Genomic DNA, 16,096 nt, shown 5'->3' on the forward strand with positions numbered 1-16,096 from the left:
TGGTATTGGTCCATGGCATAAAAAAGGTTTGCAGCCCCTAGATTAGAGGGATGTGGGTGAAATGCAGGCAAAATTCCTTAGATGCAAATCTTGGTCAGCATGGATCAATTGTGCAAAAATTAAAAGCTCAAGTAAATTTATTATCAAAATGTATATGTTACCATGTACAACCCCAAGGTTCTTCTTCTTGCAGACATTCACAGTTAATACAAAGAAACAAAAAAAAAGCAAAAGAATAAAATTAAATCAATAAGCAATAAATATCAAGAACATGTGATGTAGAGTCCTTGAAATTGAGTCCTTAGGTTGTGGGAACTTTTCAGTGTTGGAGGCGAGTGAAGTTATCTCTTCTGGTTCAAGGGGTAATATCTGATGGTTGAGGGGTAATAACTGCTCCTGAACCTGGTGGTGTGAGTCCTGACACTCCTATACCTTCTTCCTGATGGCATCAATGAGAAGAAAGCATGGCCTGGCTGGTGGGGAGTCCCTGATAAAATGGACGCTGCTTTCCTGCAACAGCGTTCTATGTAGATGTGTTCAATAGTGGGGAGGGCTTTACCTGTGATGGACTGGGCTGTATTCACTACTTTTTGTAGGATTTTCCATTCAAGGGCATTGGTGTTTCCATACCAGGCCATGATACAGCCAGTCGCTATGCCCTCCATCACACAACTATAGAAGTTTGTCAAAGTTTTAGATGACATGCCAAATCTTCACAAATGTTTAAGAAAATAGAGGCGCTGTTGTGCTTTCTTTGTAATGGCACTTGTGTGCTGGGCCCAGGACATATTCTCTGAAATGATAGCACCCAGGAATTTAAAGTTGCTGACTCTCTCCACTTCTGACCCTCCGATGAGGACTGGCTGATGGACCTCTGGTGTCCTTCTCCTGAAGTCAATAATCAGCTCCTTGGTCTTGCTGACACTGAGTGAGAGGTTGTTATTTCCTGTTTCCTTGCTGAGTGATTCTATGACTATGAGTAAGGAGGCCATTTGGCCCATTGTCATGCTAGCTCCCATCATCCCACTTCCCTTCACTACCTCCCCAGCCACCTTTTTATCCATTTCAAAAATGTTCTATTTTCCCCCAGTTTTGTCTGCTTTCAGGGAATGAAATTTGGGAATCTTGGATTCCTCTTCAAGCATTGGATCTCCCAACAGAGCCCCCAGAGTCTGAGCCACTACAACACAGAGAAGGAACAGTCACTGATAGGGTCGCCATGGTGACATAGCGATTGGCACGGTGCTAACACAGCTCAGGGCTTCAGAGTTCAGAGTTCAATTCTGGTGCCCTCTGTAAGAAGACTGTACATCCTTCCCATGAGTGTGTGGGTTTCCTCCGGGTGCTCCAGTTTCCTCCCACAGTCCGAAGTTAATTCATCATTGTAAATTATGATTAGGCTAAAGTTAAATGGGGTGGGTAGGGGTGTATGGGGTGTCTAGCAACCAGAGTGAGGGGGCTTGTTGTGTCCATGGGAGACAGCTCACTCACCTTTGATCCCCACTGGACACTCTGTGGCTCTAAGTAGCTGTTTGCACATGACAGCGGCCGCGTCCTGGTACACCACTTCGACAGGAGGGCTAAACCAGCTGAGGGTAACCGGCGGGCCTCATACCCCAGTGAAATAGGGACATGCCTGTCCCAGCATGTGAAGTCAACTCTGGTGGACTGGGGGAGTGAGATCTAGAAATGTGACAGCGACCACACCCCAGTACACTGCTTCGACAGGTGGGCTAAACCAGGTGAGGGTAACCGCAGTGAGATAGAAACATGCCCATCCTGGCACGTGAAGTCAGCTCCAGCGGACTGGACAGATGAGATCTACGGACATCCAACGGTTAGAAAGGAGTTCCTGCAACACTTTGAGGAGAGCGAAGGGCTCACAGATATAGTCTTGCAACCAAGGAAGACCCCAGTTGTGACGACTACCTGGACCTGGGAGACTGCGACTGGGAATGGCTTTTCACTTTAAAAACTCTCCTGCACAGGTTTCTGTCTCATCACTGGATGTGGTTTAATTTGTATATCATTGAAGTTAGATGTTACCATGGTAATAGTGTTACGCTATTACAGCACCGACAAATAGGGTTTAATTCCACCACTGTCTGTCCATTCTCCCTGTGGGTTTGCTCCGGATACTCTGGTTTCCTCCCACATTCCAAAGGCGTGGGTTTAGGTTGGTGTGATGTGGGCTTTCTACGTTGATGCCAGCAGTGTTGCAACAGTTGCGGGCTGCCCCCCCACCCCCCAGTGCAATCTTCCAACTGTGTTGGTCATTAACGTAAGACGACACATTTCACTGTACGTTCTGACGTACCTGTGACAAATAAAGCCAGTGTTTCTTTTACCTCACATGCCGACACACGACACAGAAAATAAGGGTTGTCCTGATGAAGGGTCTGGGCCCAAAACGTTGTCTATCTGTTTATTTCCCACTATAGATGCTGCCTGACCTGCTGAGTTCCTCCAGCATGTCGTGTGTGTTGCCCTGGATTTCCACCATCTGCAGAATTTCTTGTGCGCAGAAAACAGGAGATGCATTGCCACTGAATGTGGTTACAAAGGTAATGTGATCATTGAAACTAAAGATAGGGATTATCTTTATTTGTCACCTAAACATTGAAACATACAGTGAAATGTGTCACTTGTGCCAACAACCAACATAGTCCAAGGTACAGCGTAGCATGTCAACAACTTACTAACCACAACCCGTACGTTTTTGGAATGTGGGAGGAAACTGGAGCACCCGGAGGAAACCCACACAGTTAAGGGCAGACTGTACAAACTTCTTTCAGACAGAGACACGAATTGGACTCAAATCACTGATCACTGGTGCTGTAAAGGTTTACACTAAGCGCTAAACTGCTGTAGCACACACAAAATGCTGGGGGAACTCAGCAGGCCGGGCAGCATCGATGGAAAAATGTACAGCTGATATTTCGGGCCGAAATCCTCTGACAGGACTGACTGCCGTGCTGCCTCATCCAGGGTTTATCGAATCTGTGACTGTTCAATATTGAACACAAACACTGACTTCACACTGCCTTCAGGAGTCACTGTGTCACTGTATGCACTGGCAACGACTGAACCCAGGTGGCGAGAAATGACAGAACTCCCATGTAGAGATGGAAACAAGAGTTTATACATAGGAATTCCAACAGAACATTGCTTGTTCGACCGAGTGACACCTTGAGACAAATCATTCTCAAAACAAGGACCCCGTGATAAGTGATAATCAGGAGTCCACATTAAATAATCACAATTCACAGAATCCCCATAGCAGTCAAAATAAACGACAAGGTTAAACAGAAAGCACAAGGGCTTAAGGACTCTAGATCACATGAATTACCAAATACAGGTGCTGTAGAAATCTCGGAGCTCAATGCTCCATGGTTCCCCACACAGGCCCGCAGGGCGCATGACACACTGATGCACACGGTCACTATGAGTACAGATCCACTCCGCACACTCTCTGAATGCTCCACAGGAGATTACAAAGCTCTGGAGGGTCGATGACCTGAAAAAGTTGCAGAGAGGGGAGCTGTCGAGAGGAAATTTGATTCTGGTTCAGATTCAGATTCAGATTTATTTATTCAGATTATTTCAGGTGTCTCTACATCAAAACAGACAGTGAAGTGCATCCTTTGCGTTAACAACCAACACAACTCACAACACAATTCAATTCAATTTCATTCTGTGTTTGACCCTGGGAGTATGTGGTGGGACAATGTAGACAGAGATTCACTCTCTGCCTGATCCTGGGAGTCTGTTATGGGCAGTGTGGATAAATGTGAAGTTATCCATTTTGGTGGCAAGAACAGGAAGACAGATTACTATTTGAATGGATTCAAGTTAGGAAAAGGGGAAGTACAATGAGATCTAGGTGTCCTTGTTCATCAGTCACTGAAAGTAAGCATGCAGGTACAGCAGGCAGTGAAGAAAGCTAATGGCATGTTTGCCTTCATAACAAGGGGAGTTGAGTATGAGAGCAAAGAGGTCCTTCTGCACTTCTACAGGACCCTGGTGAGCCCACACCTGGAGTATTGTGTACAGCTTTGGTCTCCAAATTTGAGGAAGGACATTCTTGCTATTGAGGGAGTGCAACGGAGGTTCACGAGGTTAATTCCCGGGATGGCGGGACTGTCATATGTTGAAAGGTTGGAGAGACTGGGCTTGTATACACTGGAATTTAGAAGGATGAGAGGGGATCTGATTGAAACATATAAGATTATTAAGGGATTGGACATGCTAGGATTGGAGGCAGGAAACATGTTCCCGATGTTGGGGGAGTCCAGAACCGCCACAATTTGAGAATAAGGGGTAGGCCATTTAGAACGGAGTTGAGGAAAAACTTTTTCACCCAGAGAGTTGTGGATCTGTGGACTGCTCTGCTTCAGAAGACAGTGGAGGCCAATTCTCTGGATGCTTTCAAGAAAGAGTTAGATAGAGCTCTTAATGATAGTGGAGTCAAGGGATATGGGGAGAAGGCAGGAACAGGGTACTGATTGTGGATGATCAGCCATGATCACAGTGAATGGCGGTGCTGGCTCAAAGGGCTGAATGGCCTACTCCTGCACCTATTGTCTATTGTCTATTGTGTCACCACACATTCCAGCACCAAAGTAAACAACAAGTCTGTGGAAACAACATAAACAACAAAATAACAACAGCAAAACACGTTGAAGTTGTATAAGACATTGGTGAGGCTAACTTGGAGTATTGTGCACAGTTCTGGTCACCTCCCTACAGGAAAGATGTAAATATAATCAAAGGAGTGCAGAGAAAATTTACAAAGGTGCTGTCAGGACTTGAGTTACAGGGAAAGGTTGAGCTGTTAGGATTTTATTCCCTGGAGCATTGGAGAACGAGGGAATATTTGATAGAGGTATACACAATTATGAGGGGTAGTGATAGGGTAAATGCAAACAGGCTTTTTCCACTGATGTTGCGTGAGACTAGAACTAGAGGTCATGCATTAAGGTTGAAGGAAGAAATGTTTAAGGGGAACATGAGGGGAATCGTGGCACGGTAGTATGGTTAGCACAACATTTTACAGTATAGGCAACCCCAGTTCAATTCCTGCTGGTGTCTATAAAGAGCTTGTGCATTCTCCCCGTGATCACATGGGTCTCCTCCAAGCGCTCCAGTTTCCTCCCACAGTTAGTAGGTCAATTGGTCATTGTAAATTGACCCGTAATTAGGTTAGGATTAAATCGGGGTATTGCTAGGTGGCAAGGCTCTAAGGGTTGTATCTCAGCAACAAATAAAACAAGTTTCTTCACTCAGAGAGTGGGATGAGCTGACAGCGCAAGTGGTGGCTGTGGAGTCAATTTCAACATTTAAGGTAAGTTTGGATCAGTACATGGGCTTGGTCCAGTGATTTATTACCCTCTCAAGAACATAGAAACATAGAAACATAGAAAATAGGTGCAGGAGTAGGCCATTCGGCCCTTCGAGCCTGCACCGCCATTTATTATGATCATGGCTGATCATCCAACTCAGAACCCAGCCTTCCCTCCATACCCCCTGACCCCTGTAGCCACAAGGGCCATATCTAACTTCCTTTTAAACATAGCTAATGAACTGGCCTCAACAGTTTGCTGTGGCAGAGAATTCCACAGATTCACCACTCTCTGTGTGAAGAAGTTTTTCCTAACCTCAGTCCTAAAAGGCTTCCCCTCTATCCTCAAACTGTGACCCCTCGTTCTAGACCTCCCCAACATCGGGAACAATCTTCCCGCATCTAGCCTGTCCAATCCCTTTAGGATCTTATACGTTTCAATCAGATCCCCCCTCAATCTTCTAAATTCCAACGAGTACAAGCCCAGTTCATCCAGTCTTTCTTCATATGAAAGACCTGCCATCCCAGGAATCAATCTGGTGAACCTTCTTTGTACTCCCTCTATGGCAAAGATGTCTTTCCTCAGATTAGGGGACCAAAACTGCACACAATACTCCAGGTGTGGTCTCACCAAGGCCTTGTACAACTGCAGTAGTACCTCCCTGCTCCTGTACTCGAATCCTCTCGCTATAAATGCCAGCATACCGTTCGCCTTTTTCACCGCCTGCTGTACCTGCATGCCCACTTTCAATGACTGGTGTATAATGACACCCAGGTCTCGTTGCACCTCCCCTTTTCCTAATCGGCCACCATTCAGATAATAATCTGTTTTCCTATTTTTGCCACCAAAGTGGATAACTTCACATTTATCCACATTAAATTGCATCTGCCATGAGTTTGCCCACTCACCCAACCTATCCAAGTCACCCTGCATCCTCTTAGCATCCTCCTCACTGCTAACACTGCCACCCAGCTTCGTGTCATCCACAAACTTGGAGATGCTGCATTTAATTCCCTCATCCAAGTCATTAATATATATTGTAAACAACTGGGGTCCCAGCACTGAGCCTTGCGGTACCCCACTAGTCACCGGCTGCCATTCTGAAAAGGTCCCGTTTATTCCCACTCTTTGCTTCCTGTCTGCTAACCAATTCTCCACCCACACCAATACCTTACCCCCAATACCGTGTGCTTTAAGTTTGCACACTAATCTCCTGTGTGGGACCTTGTCAAAAGCCTTTTGAAAATCCAAATATACCACATCCACTGGTTCTCCCCTATCCACTCTACTAGTTACATCCTCAAAAAATTCTATGAGATTCGTCAGACATGATTTTCCTTTCACAAATCCATGCTGACTTTGTCCGATCATTTCACCGCTTTCCAAATGTGCTGTTATCACATCCTTGATAACTGACTCCAGCAGTTTCCCCACCACCGACGTTAGGCTAACCGGCCTATAATTCCCCGGTTTCTCTCTCACTCCTTTTTTAAAAAGTGGGGTTACATTAGCCACCCTCCAATCCTCAGGAACTAGTCCAGAATCTAACGAGTTTTGAAAAATTATCACTAATGCATCCACTATTTCTTGGGCCACTTCCTTAAGCACGCTGGGATGCAGACCATCTGGCCCTGGGGGTTTATCTGCCTTCAATCCCTTCAATTTACCTAACACCACTTCCCTACTAACATGTATTTCGCTCAGTTCCTCCATCTCACTGGACCCTCTGTCCCTTACTATTTCTGGAAGATTATTTATGTCCTCCTTAGTGAAGACAGAACCAAAGTAATTATTCAATTGGTCTGCCATGTCCTTGCTCCCCATAATCAATTCACCTGTTTCTGTTTGCAGGGGACCTACATTTGTCTTTATCAGTCACATCTCTCACATACCATTCATACATAGTATATTGAGGCAGAACTAGGTCGAACAATAGCATAGTTTGCCTGAAAGAGTTAGAAAACTTTAGTCAGACTATCTGCAGTTTTGGTCGCCCCGTTAAAGGAAGGATGTCGAGACCGTGGAGAGGGTGCAGAAGAGTATCACCAGGATGCACATGAAAGGTCTCGGCCCACAACGTCGACTGTACATTTTTTTAAAGTGCAATCGCGAACAATAGCCAGATCAGAAATGCTGATCAAGTCGACTAGTTCCCAAAGAGAACTCTGCTAGGCCAGTCAGATGGTTCACTGCTGCTCAGCGATAGAACACAAAAAAAAATCATATGTACAATTAAAGAAACATTAAAAAGTAGTAGAAATACTGGAGTCATGATGATCATGATGAAGTCTGCTGGAGAGAGACATTTATACACGTGCTGTCCTCCATAATTCAAAGAGTTTGAAGGATAAGGTTGCAGGGTGACAAAACGTGGCAGGAGCACTTGGAACTAAAAACTGATCCCTACCGGGAGAGAACAGCGCCTGTTCTTTCCTCACTGTTCTCCAGCAGTTTAAGGACAAAGTCCAGCCGGAACATAACTCACAAGTGCTCTTGAAAGTCGGGTATTAACCCTACCTACCAACAACCAAGCATTGCCATCCTGGTCCCCTTCATGACAGCTTATGAAGAAGCATGTGACTTCCCTCCCAGAGATGATGGGTGTTTGTGCACTCGACTCTTGGAGGCTTGGACCCCATCGTCGCAGATGTCTCCAACCACAGCATCTGGAAGGCTGTTCCAAGTTCTGATAGATGCTGCCTGGCCTGCTGAGTTCCTCCAGAATTTTGTGTGTGTGTTGCTCTGGATTTCCAGCACCTGCGGAATCTCTTGTTTATCCACAGGATGTTGCCTGGATTCAAGGGTGTGAGTTAGAAGGAGAGGTCAGACAAATTGAGATTGTTTTCTCTGGAATGCTGGAGGCTGAGTGAAAGACTTCGAGAGGTAGAGATGGTGTAGACAGTCACAATATTTTCTGCAGGGTAGAAATGCCAAGCCAGAGGGTATGCTTTTAAGTTTGAAGGGAGTTTGAAGGAGATGTGAGGGGCAGGCTGTTTACACAGACGGTGATAGTGCCTGGAATGGGTCTGGGGGAATCTGGGGCTTTTTGATAGGCACATGAGTACAAAGGGATTGGAGGGATGTGGATCAGATCAGATCAATTTGTCATGTGTACGTCAAAACACACAGTGAGAAGTGTCGGTTGCAAGGACACATTCCAAGGACTGTGCTGGGGTAGCCCACAAGTAGGAGGAAGATATTTGGTATAAATGGCCATCAAGATCAACAATATCACAGGCCAAATGGCCGGTCCAGTGCTATACTGCTCTACGCTCAAGGTAGAGTTACTCTCCCCAAGCAGTAAGGCTGATCAACACCTCCACCCACGAACTCCACCCCTCCACACCCCAACCACCACTACTTTATCATTTCCTGTCAGAGTCACCTTGTGTGCAGACACTCCGATACCTCGTGTCACTTTATGGATGTACAATCTCTCTGTGTATATAAGCGATCTTATAATTTACTGTGTTTTTATTATTGTGTTCTTGTGTTTTTTTGCTGTATAGGATGCAGGGTAACAATTATTTCGTTCTCCTTTACACTTGTGACCCGGATCTGGGCCGTACCCTCCAAATATCCGGACCTGCCTCTCGGTTCTTTTTGCACTACCTTCCTTTCCCTTTTCTATTTATTATTTATGATTTATAATTTAAATTATTACCATTTGCTATCGATTTGTACTCCAGGCAGCGTGAAGAGCAGAATCAAATATCGCTGTGATGATTGTACGCTCTAGTATCAATTATTTGGCGACAATAAAGTAAAATAAAAGGACATTAAGCAATCTTCGGTCCTGAAGTGGTCAGTCCATTGAAGGAGCTGCCAGAGGAGGGTGGTTGAGCAGGTACAATTTGGTACAGTATTTTGGACAGGTACACAGGGTCGGGATGTGGGCCAGCGGGTTTGTCTATGTCTATGACTACTTCAGTGGCTACGCGGGCCTTTTGGGAGGTCCTGGGCACCGCCGCGGGCGCTAGTGAAAGGGACGCCGGCCGTTTCCGCTAATCCGCTGGTCCGGCGGGGATGGGTGTTACTGGCCGCTCTCACCGGGAGGGGTATTGATGCCCCAGCACCCTGCGGCGCCGCTCCTCGCCCACACCCCGGTCTGAGCCCCTCCGCTCCTGAATGACAATAGCATCGCGAACTGATCCCAAATGCCGCAGCAATGAATTTGAAAAAGCTCGGCCCCGCGGATTAACAGCATCTCAAACACTTTCACCACAGTGAGAGAGGGGGGAGAGGCAGAGGCAGGGCGCGGTGAGAGGAGGAGCGGGGAGGGAGAGGGAGGGAGGGAGGGAGGGATAGAGAGAGAAGGAGGGGAAAGAGAGAGGGGAAGGGGAGAAGGGGGACTGGGAAGGGAAAGGAGAGGGAGGAGAAAGGGAGATAGCGGGGAGGAAGAGAGGGAGAGAGGATGGAATGAGAGAAAAATGATGGAGGGAGAGGAGAGAGTTATAAAGAAGGATGGAGGGAGAGCGAAAGAGCGGGAAGGAGAGGAGAGGAAGAGCGACCGAGCACAGAGAGAGAGAGAGAGCAAGAAAGAGGGTGTGGAAGAGAACGACGAACGAGAGTGAGAACAGTGACAGAGAAAAATAAAGATACAACGGAGAGATAGAGCAGAGAAAAGAGACTGATTGGAGAGAGCTGAAGAGAGAGAGCGAGAAAGAAAGAAAGGATGAGAGAGAGGGAGCAATTGAGAGAGAGAGGGGGGCTGAGATCGAGAGCTAAGGGAACGGGACGAGGTGCAGTGTAAGTCCGAATGGGAGCTGGCCTGACGCCCTCACTCCCCCCACCTCCTCCTCCTCCCCCCTTCTATCCCCACCCCCTGCGACTGTCCCGGGACCTGGGACCGTTGCCAGGGCTCCCTGGAAGCAGTAGGTGAAGTGTGTGTGTGAGGGTGAATGTTATCACTGTCCACCGGGGCCATCCCTCCCAGCCGCCCCCACCCCCGGCGGAGAGTGGCTCCCACCCCATCCGGACTGGGAACCTCCAACCACCCCTCCCTCCCTCCACAGGACTTCCTGCAGCAGCTCATTTCTGGCCAAAGAATTTTACCTCCCACCCACCCACCCACCCCCATTCGGCCTTCTCGTCGCAACGCGGCAGTCGCACAGCAGGATCCCACTACCCCTGCGAGGTGGCGACGGGTGAGCGGTGTTGAGGGTTATGTTGGTTGGGCGATGAATCCCCATTCCCAGCGCTACGGGGTGATTTACACCCACCTGACCTGATTGAGAGATGGTACGTCCTTGACGGGCCGAATAGCATCAGGTTCATAAATTCATACATCAGGGCAACTGGCCTTTCGGCCCAACACTTCCATGTTGACCGAGATCCCTACCTACAATAATTCCATTTGCACTGTGATTGTACTCACCTCTACCACGGCCTGTCAGCTCATTCCGTATACCGGCAACCTTCTGTGTGAAAGCTTTCCCCCACAAGTCCCTTTTAAATCTTTCTTCCTTGCCCCAAACCTGTGTCCTCTCTGGTTTTAGATTCCCTAGGCCTGGGGAAAGAATCAGAATCAGGTTGAAAATCACTGATGTATGTCGTGAAACCTGTTGCTTTGTGGCGGCAGTACAGAGCAATACTATGTTACAATAATTTAAATACTTATATTTGAAAATGTATTGCAAAGAGAGAGCAATTTAGTGAGGCAGTGTTTGTGGGTTCATAGGCATTCAGAGATCGGATGGCGGAGGGGAAGAAGCTGTTCCTGAATCGCTGTGTGTGTGTCTTCAGGCTCCTGTACCTCCTCACTGATGGTAGTAATGAGAAGAGGGCATGTCCTGGGTGGTGGGGGTCCTTAATGATGGATGCCGCCTTCTTGAGGCATTTCCTTTTGAAGGTGTCCTGGATGTTGGGGACATTGGGGAGTCTGGGGCCCATGATGGGGCAGGCAGTGTTTACAACCCTCTGCAGCTTTTTCCATCCTGTGCAGCGGCGTCTCCGTACCAGACAGTGATGCAGCCAGTCAGAATGCTCTCCATGGTACACCTGTAGAAATTTGCGACATACCAAATCTCCAGTAGTGAGGACCATGGACCAGGGAGGCACAGGAGTGCTTACAGGACTGTTTTGAATCGGTTGGCTGGACTGTGTTCAGGCAGTCCTCTTCGAACCCCGATGAGTAAACCACATCTGTTACCAACCTCATTAAAACCTGTGTGGATGAATGCATCCCTACCAAAACTTGCTGTACATTCCCAAACCGAAAGCCGTGGAGGTTGGTAGATCTGGCGATCCAGGTCTGCTTAAGAAAACCAGGTATGACTTGCAGAGGGTTCTTTCAAGAGCCAGGAAACAATTCCAGGAAAGTTTGGAGGTGATGTCAGATGCACATCAACTCTGACAGGGTTTGCAGGACATTACTTTCTACAAAGGGAAACCCAACACCATGAATGGGTGTGATGCTTCACTACCAGATGAGCTCAATACCTTTTATGCTCATTTTGAAAGGGAGAATAAAACCACAGTTATCAAGATCCCTGCAGCACCCAATGACCCTGTGATCTCTGTCTCGGAGGCTGACGTCAGGCTGTCTTTCAGGAGGGTGAACCCTCACAAGGCAGTAGGCCCTGATGGAGTACCCGGTAAGGCTCTGAAATCCTGTGTCAATAAACTGGTGCAACACACATCAAAGTTGCTGGTGAACGCAGCAGGTCAGGCAGCATCTCTAGGAAGAGGTACAGTCAACATTTCAGGCCGAGACCCTTCATCAGGACCAGTTAGTCCTGACGAAGGGTCTCGGCCCGAAACGTCGACTGTACCTCTTCCTGGAGATGCTGTCTGACCTGCTGCATTCACCAGCAACTTTGATGTGTGTTGCTTGAATTTCCAGCATCTGCAGAATTCCTCGTGTTCGCATCAATAAACTGGTGGGGGTCTTCAAAGGCATTTTCAACCTGACATTGCTACAGTCAGAAATTCCCACTTGCTTCAAAGGGGCAACAATTATACCGGTGCCCAAGAAGAGTAATGTGAGCTGCCTCAACGACTATCGTCCAGTAGCGCTCACGTCTACGGTGATGAAATGCTTTGGGAGGTTGGTCAGGGTCCGAATCAACTCCTGTCTCAGAAAGGACCTGGGTCCACTGCAATTTGCCTATCACCATAATAGTTCCTGTTATTTCACACAACTTATTCTAACTTAATCTATTTAATAGACATATATATACTTACCGTAATTCAGTTTTTTTCTCTATATTTATTTATCATGTATTTCATTATACTGCTGCCATAAAGTTAACAAATTTCATGACATATGCTGATGATATTGAATCTGATTCGGACTCTCCTCAAACCTCTAATCAGATCTAGCTGCTGTCGAGCCTTCTTTGTAATTGCATGAATACATTGGTCCCAGGATAGATCCTCAGAGATGCTGACACCCAGGAACTTGAAGGTGCTCACCCTTTCCACTGTCCGTCTATTGTATCTATGCCATCATGATTTTATAATCCCTCCAGTTCAGGTAACATCCTGGTGAATCTTCTCTCTGCATTATCCACCTTGCTTACAAATCTCCAAATCATCAATGTATCTGCTCTCTGATGAGGCTGAAGAGAGCTGGACTTTGCACATCTATGCTCACATCATTCTACAGACGTGCAGTAGAGAGCATCCTAATGAGCTGCATCCCCGCCTGGTACGGAAACTGCACTGTGGCAGACAGGAAGTCTCTACAACGGGTCGGCAAAACTGCCCAACGCATCACCAGTACCAGCCTACCCGCCATCAGAACATAGAGTCCTGTGCAAAAGCCTCAGGCTAGGGTGACTAAGACTTTTGCACAGGACTGGACTTGTCAACATGAAGCGGAGAGTGAGTTTGTAAATCTGGTGAGAGCGAAGGAATATCAAGGATCGAGCACTGCGAGAGGGGTGTGGCACAGGTGGCAGAGGAGTGCCAGGGGCAGCGGGTGGCTTGAGTGCAGACACGCCCAGCCCTGAGACACTAAGCAAGGTCGTTTGATTCTAAACAACTGGTGTTTTGATTATTACAAAGTGTCTCTCTGGTGCTTCCCGCTCCCTCTCCTCTCCCTTCCCCCTTTCCCACTCTCAGTCCACAATATATCAGACACAGGTTTCATCACACAAAAGTGGTCATGAAAATTGTAGCAGCAGTACAGCACAATACATAGAATTACTACAGTACTGTGCAAAAGTCTTGGGCTTTTATATATATGCCTAAGACTATATACAGAAAGGAGCCAGAAAAGGGCCAGTAACATCATGAAGGATCTCACCCACTCTGCTCACGGACTTTGTCCCACTCCCATCAGGGAGGAGGCTACGTAGCATCCACACCAGGACCACCAGACTCAAAAACAGTTACTTTCCCCAAGCAGTGAGACTCGTCAACACCTCCACCCACTAACTCTGTCACTACTTTATTAATTTCTGTCAGTTACCTTATATACAGCCTAGTGTCACTTTAGGAACATATAATCTACGTATATAAGCTATCTTATGTATTTATATTTATTTTGATTTTTTATTATTATTGTGTTCTTCATCTTTTGTGTTTTTTTGTGGTTCTTCAGATCCATAGCAACAATGATTTTGTTCTCCTTTACACTTGTGCTGAGAGTTTAGTCTCTGCAGGCACGTTTACAACCATCCAGAAACTACTCCAACACACCTTGCACAGTAATCAGACAGACTGTGTCACGCCCTCACCGTACAGTCTTTCTGGGCTTCCAGATCTGATGCTAAGTGGTACACAGGGGTGTAACAGACTTAGCGGATAAGGACGCTGCCCGGCACTGACAACTAACTAGTCTAGTGATGCCATCCATTCACCAGCACTCTGGTTCCTCCGCATGTCACCAGGGTGGCTGTACCATTGACCCTTTTGGATTCATCTGCCACAGACACCATCAGAGGCCCTGTGGCCGGCGTCCTCGTTGGGTGCAGCCTTTGCCTGAAGAGGCATAACCTACAAAGTAGCAAAGGCATGCTTACCTCCTTGACTTAGCTAACCACGATCCTACTACCAGATCTAGTCTAGTAGTATACCGATGGAACATCACCTTCACGGCCAGGTTAGACCTGCCAGAGAACGAAACTCCGCCGTGCTTCGCTGGCGTTCGGCCAGTGTCATTCCTACGCCACAGTGAGGCGCCAAGGTAGGATTTTGTAGGATAGTTTTGAAAACTATCGAATATTGAAAGGCCTAGAAAGAGTAGATGTGCAGAGGATGTTTCCTATAGTGGTGGAGTCTGGGTCCAGAGGACACCGTCTCGGAATAGAGGGACGTCCTTTAAGAGTGAAGATGAGGAGGAATTTCCTTAGCCAGTTGGTGATGAATCTGTGGGACTCTTTGCCACAGAAGGCTGTGGAGGCCACATCATTATATTTAAAGCGGAGGTTGATAGGTTCTTGATTAGTTAGGGCATCAAAGGTTACGGGGAGAAGACAGGAGAATGGGGTTGAGAGGGATAGTAAATCAACCGTAGTGGAATAGTGGAGCAGACTCGCTGGGCCAAAAGGCATAAATCTTCTCCGATGGTATTATGGAACGTTGTTTAGAACATCCTGCTCATGTTTTCTGCTGCCAAACACCGAGCATCTCCCTGGACCTTCACAGTAATGCTATGCTGTTTAAACTGATGGTTTAATTTCCCGTCGGTACGAACCATTTCCCACCCACTGCCCCCCGCGACCCATTCCCCATCTCTGAGTACCAGGCTGTGCCTGAACTGTCAAAGTAAAACCCAAGTTACAGATGTCAAGTCAAATCAAGTCAAGTTTATTGTCATTTAACTATCTACACATATACAGTACCACTATATGAGACAACGCTGCTCCAGACCAGGGTGTAAAGCACAGTAGTACACATAACACACAATAACTTGGGAAATAAAAATTAAATTTACAACTGAATTGTGTATAAATAAACAAAGTACACAGAACATAGAACATAGAAATCTACAGCATATTACAGGCCCTTCGGCCCACAATGTCGTGCTCTAGAAACTGTCTTGAATTACCCTAGTACATAGCCCACTATTTTTCTAAGTTCCGTATACCTATCTAAGAGTCTTTTAAGAAACCCTGTTGTATCCACCTCCATCACAGTCACTGGCAGTGCATTCCATGCACTCACCACTCTCGATGTGAAAACTTACCCCTGACATCCCCCTTGTACCTACTTCCAAGCACCTTATAACTATGCCCCCTCGTGTTAGCCATTTCAGCCCTGGGAAAAAGCCTCTGGCTATCCTCATGATACACCTCTATCAGGTCACCTCTCGTCTTCTGTCACTCCAAGGAAAAAAAGGCCAAGTTCACTCAACCTATTCTCATAAGGCATGCTCTCCAATCCAGGCAACATCCTTGTAAATCTCCTCCACACTCTTCCTGTAGTGAGGTGACCAGAACACAGTACTCCAAGTGGGGTCTGACTGAGGTCTTGTATAGCTGTAACATTACCTCTCAGCTCTTGAACTCAATCCCATGGTTAACGAAGGCCAACACACCATACGCCTTCTTAACAACACTGTCAACTTGTGCAGCAGCTTTGAGTGTCCTATGGACTCGGACCCCAAGATCTCGCTGATCCGCCACTCTGCCAAGAGTCTTACTGTTAGTTAATATTATACTCTGACCTACCAAAATGAACCAGCTCACACTTATCTGGGTTGAACTCCATCTGCCTCTTCTCAGCCCAGTTCTGCATCCCGTAAAGTGCATGAACTAAATATTATGGGGACAGTACAAATTATCCAGTGACACTTCGAATGCAGT

At 46.9% G+C, this 16,096-nt stretch overlaps 1 protein-coding gene across 1 annotated transcript in view; it reads left to right on the top strand.

Annotated features, from left to right (window-relative positions):
* The window catches only part of clpb (ClpB family mitochondrial disaggregase), a 210,632-nt gene extending 201,631 nt beyond the window's left edge, over positions 1-9,001 (top strand). Inside the window, exons 16-17 of the mRNA XM_063054713.1 lie at positions 2,442-2,564; positions 8,852-9,001. Of these exons, the coding sequence (XP_062910783.1) occupies positions 2,442-2,564; positions 8,852-8,863 (135 nt within the window). The 3' untranslated portion in view covers positions 8,864-9,001. The remainder of the gene's footprint in view (positions 1-2,441; positions 2,565-8,851) is intronic.
* Positions 9,002-16,096: the final 7,095 nt, after the last annotated feature.

This window comes from Mobula hypostoma, chromosome 7 (genome assembly GCF_963921235.1).
Source record: "Mobula hypostoma chromosome 7, sMobHyp1.1, whole genome shotgun sequence".
NCBI lineage: Eukaryota > Metazoa > Chordata > Chondrichthyes > Myliobatiformes > Myliobatidae > Mobula > Mobula hypostoma.